At 58.4% G+C, this 3,487-nt stretch overlaps 1 protein-coding gene across 1 annotated transcript; it reads left to right on the top strand.

The window, feature by feature from the left end:
* The first annotated feature begins 376 nt into the window (after window positions 1-376).
* On the top strand, window positions 377-2,288 carry LOC109759545 (scarecrow-like protein 23). The gene has a single exon (XM_020318367.4). The coding sequence runs from the start codon at window positions 637-639 to the stop codon at window positions 2,089-2,091; it is 1,455 nt and encodes a 484-aa protein (XP_020173956.1). The 5' UTR covers window positions 377-636; the 3' UTR covers window positions 2,092-2,288.
* Window positions 2,289-3,487: the final 1,199 nt, after the last annotated feature.

The raw sequence follows: 3,487 nt of genomic DNA, 5'->3' as shown, positions 1-3,487 counted from the left end.
TATGCCGGCACTGGCATGGTGCCGGCATGAGACATGGCCGCTGGCATGATCGGCCGCGGGCCTTTTTTATTTAAAATTTGAATGCGGACATGAAATGGGTCGGCGCGTTGGACGCATTGCCGACCCAAATGCAAAACTGGGTGAACGCCGGCGGACGGCCGACCCAAACGGACAAAAAGCGGACAAATGCACCGTCCGTTTGGGTCGCCCCATTGGAGTTGCTCTTAGCGGTGGAGCTCGGTAGCAGCCGGTAGATGATAGGTTGGCACTTGGCAGATAGATCCTTGCGCATAAAACAAGGGGGCTGAGAGGCGAGCACTCCACCGGCATATCCTATCCTTGGGATCCAAGGGCAGCGCGCCCGGGAACCAGCCAAAACGGGAGGAGCATATTGGCGGCCATTTCATTTCTTGCAAACTAAGCTACACGCGGAGCGAACATCTAGATTCCCTTTGGTCGCTTATATATACCCCTCCCCGTCGCCGTGACCCATTCCCCCCTCCCTCCCCCGGCCGCTACGTCGTACGTCTCGCGCCTCGCCCATCTCCATTAATCGCCGGAAGCGCTAGCTTCTGAGGTTCTTAGACAGACGATCGATCGAGAGGCTGGAGAGATCAATTGGGCGTTTGGGTGTACATGAACCTGACGTTGAGTCTAGGCGTCAATGGTGGCGCCGCTGCGGCCAAGAAGCGCAAGGTGATGGACGGCGTCGGCGACGTTGGCGTCCTCGGCGCCGGTGACGGCGGTGACCGCGCCACTGTCATGAGGCTCCTCCAGGCCAGAGATCGCATGGTGAAGGTTGAGCTTGATCACGACGACGGGGACGTGAGTGACCGCGGAGCCTCGCCGCTGATGCGCTTGCTCCTCTCGTCGGCGGCCGCCGGGGAGGTCGGCGACATGCACGCAGCGGCCATGGCCTTGCAGGAGGTCTACCGGCACGCGTCCTTCCGCGGCGGCGACCCCGCCCAGCGGGTCGCATCCTACTTCGCGGACGCGCTGGCGTCGAGGCTCCTGCTGCCGCCGCCGGCGAAGGCGAAGACGACGACGACGACGACTCGCGAAGAGCAGTTCCTGGCGTTCACCATGTTCTACCAGGCGTCCCCGTTCTACCAGTTCGCGCACTTCACGGCGAACCAGGCCATCGTGGAGGCGTTCGAGGCCGGCGGCCGGCGCCGCCTCCACGTCGTGGACTTCGACGTCTCGTTCGGCTTCCAGTGGCCGTCCCTGATGCAGTCCCTTTCCGACGCCGCCACCACAAGCTCCTCTCTATCCTCCCAGGACGACAGCGGCGACTGCTGCGACGAGCCGGTGTCCCTGCGCATCACCGGGTTCGGCGCGAGCGCCGACAAGCTGCGGGACACGGAGGCCCGCCTCGCCCGCTTCGCGGACGGCTGCCCCAACCTACGGTTCGAGTTCGAGGGCGTCGTCAACAACGGGCCGGAGGAGGGCCGCCATGAGCGCATAACGACCGACCCCGCCGCGACGGTGGTCGTCAACCTGGTGTTCCCGGCCGCACAGAACGTGAGGCAGAGCTCATGGGATCCGCGCAGCGCATCGGCTCACATCCGGTCTCTGAACCCGTCCTTGGTCTTCCTGATCGACAAGGTCGACGAAGGCAACGGCGGCGTTAAAGGCGCCGGAAGATGCGGAAGCGCGAGCCTGCTCCCGCGGTTCGCGGCCAACCTCCGGTACTACGCGGCCGTGTTCGAGTCGCTGCACGAGTGCCTCCCGGCCGACAGCGCTGAGAGGATCGCCATCGAGAGGGACCACCTCGGCGTGGAGATCAGCGACGCAATGGCCTCTCTGGACCGTCGGCGCCACGACGGCGATCGCGCGGCGGACAAGGTGAGTCGCGGTTGGAAGGAGAGGCTGGAGAGCGCGGGGTTCGAAGACGCGAGGCTGAGCTCGAGGACGGTGAGCCAGGCGAAGCTGCTGCTCAAGATGAAGAGCGGCGGGTGCGGCGGCGGCGGGTTCCGCGTCATGGAGGCCGGCGACGGCAAGGCCATGGCGCTGGGGTGGCGAGACAGGGCCCTCATCACGGCCAGCGCGTGGCGGCCGTGCCGGCAATCGGTCGGCAAGAACGAGCCCTGAAACACGCGCCCATTCATTCATTCAGTACATAGATATTGTGATAGACCGTGTGCTCATCCGATTCTTCTTGGTTTCTTCTTCATTGGTTCCTTATTGGCAGAGAGAGAGAGCTTGATTCTTAGTTTCTTTTCTCTTGATTTCTTGAGTGATATATACATGTATACTCGTACAAGTAAAAGGAGGTTATATACAGCTGATATCATATTCATACGTACGTTCATATACACATGAATCATTTTATCCTCACGTATGAATAATAATTAACTGCATCACGAGCTTTTGCGCACTAATTAACCATTGGTTTTTTAGATGAATTAACCATGGTTGGTAGTGATGAGATTTAATACGGTGAGTTGACAAATCAAACATAACAAAATCGTGCAAGCATTTCCGATGGACGTCGAGTCTAGTCCCGACTGTCCAACTGACATTTTGCTTCGACTCCAACACGTTGGAAAGCATATCCCTTCCTTCCTAGTAGTATAAAACAACGAACGGATCTGCACTGGAAAGGTCGGATATGTATGCACAGGACAATCAGAAGACATGCGGGAGTGGTTCACCAAACTGTTAAGCGGTCAGTCTACACCTAATAAAGATCTGCAGCTGGGCAGATAGCGTTGTTGAAATATAATGCGTGCTGCCATTTGTGTCTTCCGGTACTCAAGCACGAGGCTCATTAACTAGTCAGATATAATCGTCATCTACAGTGAAGATGGATCGACAGAGATCATCGCCGAGATAAGATGGAGAGGCTAGATGGCCACGGCATGCCGGTGGTTTGACTTTCCAATAATCTTTCATGCATGCTAGTGGCCATTTGATCCTCTGATCGTGAGAGGTAGTACTCCTTAGAGCATCTACAGCCTGCCCCCTAAAACCGTCTCAAATGCTCAAACCAGTCTTAAATGCTCATCGGTCACAAAAAATCGACTCATCTGGATGTCTCAAACCGGCCTCAAACGTCTGGGCTATCAGACGCCTCTCATATCCAGCCCACATATAGGGTGGATATGGGATGGCATGGCCCACCACCGACCCTAACGTTGTTCCACAAAAAACCCAATCCGGCTCCTCGCTGGGAACCCTTGCTCACTCACTCTCTTATCTTACTTCGTCCTTTTCTCTCTCCTCTCCAATTCCGATCCACCCAGCGCAATGTCGAGCTCCGACCTGGCTCTGACGTGGACGTCGACAAGGAGTTGGCCCTCCGCATTGCCTTGGAGCGGTTCAAGGTGGACACCAGGGGCAGCTCCGGATCTGCAGCATCGCCGCAGCTCCTGCACTGGCGCAGCGCAGTCGTCGGAGCTGGCCCATCACGGCCCGCACGCAGCTCCGCCAGGGCCACGCAGTCCGCTCCGCCCCCCGCGCCATCCCCTTCCCCTGCCAGCGGATG

This window comes from Aegilops tauschii, chromosome 2 (genome assembly GCF_002575655.3).
Source record: "Aegilops tauschii subsp. strangulata cultivar AL8/78 chromosome 2, Aet v6.0, whole genome shotgun sequence".
NCBI lineage: Eukaryota > Viridiplantae > Streptophyta > Magnoliopsida > Poales > Poaceae > Aegilops > Aegilops tauschii.
Note: the sequence above shows the minus strand (reverse complement) of the source record. Positions and strands in the feature narration are given on the sequence as shown.

Excerpts from the sequence above, each read along its gene's own strand:
- LOC109759545 (XM_020318367.4), top strand. The coding sequence starts at position 637 with ATGAACCTGACGTTGAGTCTAGGCGTCAATGGTGGCGCCGCTGCGGCC.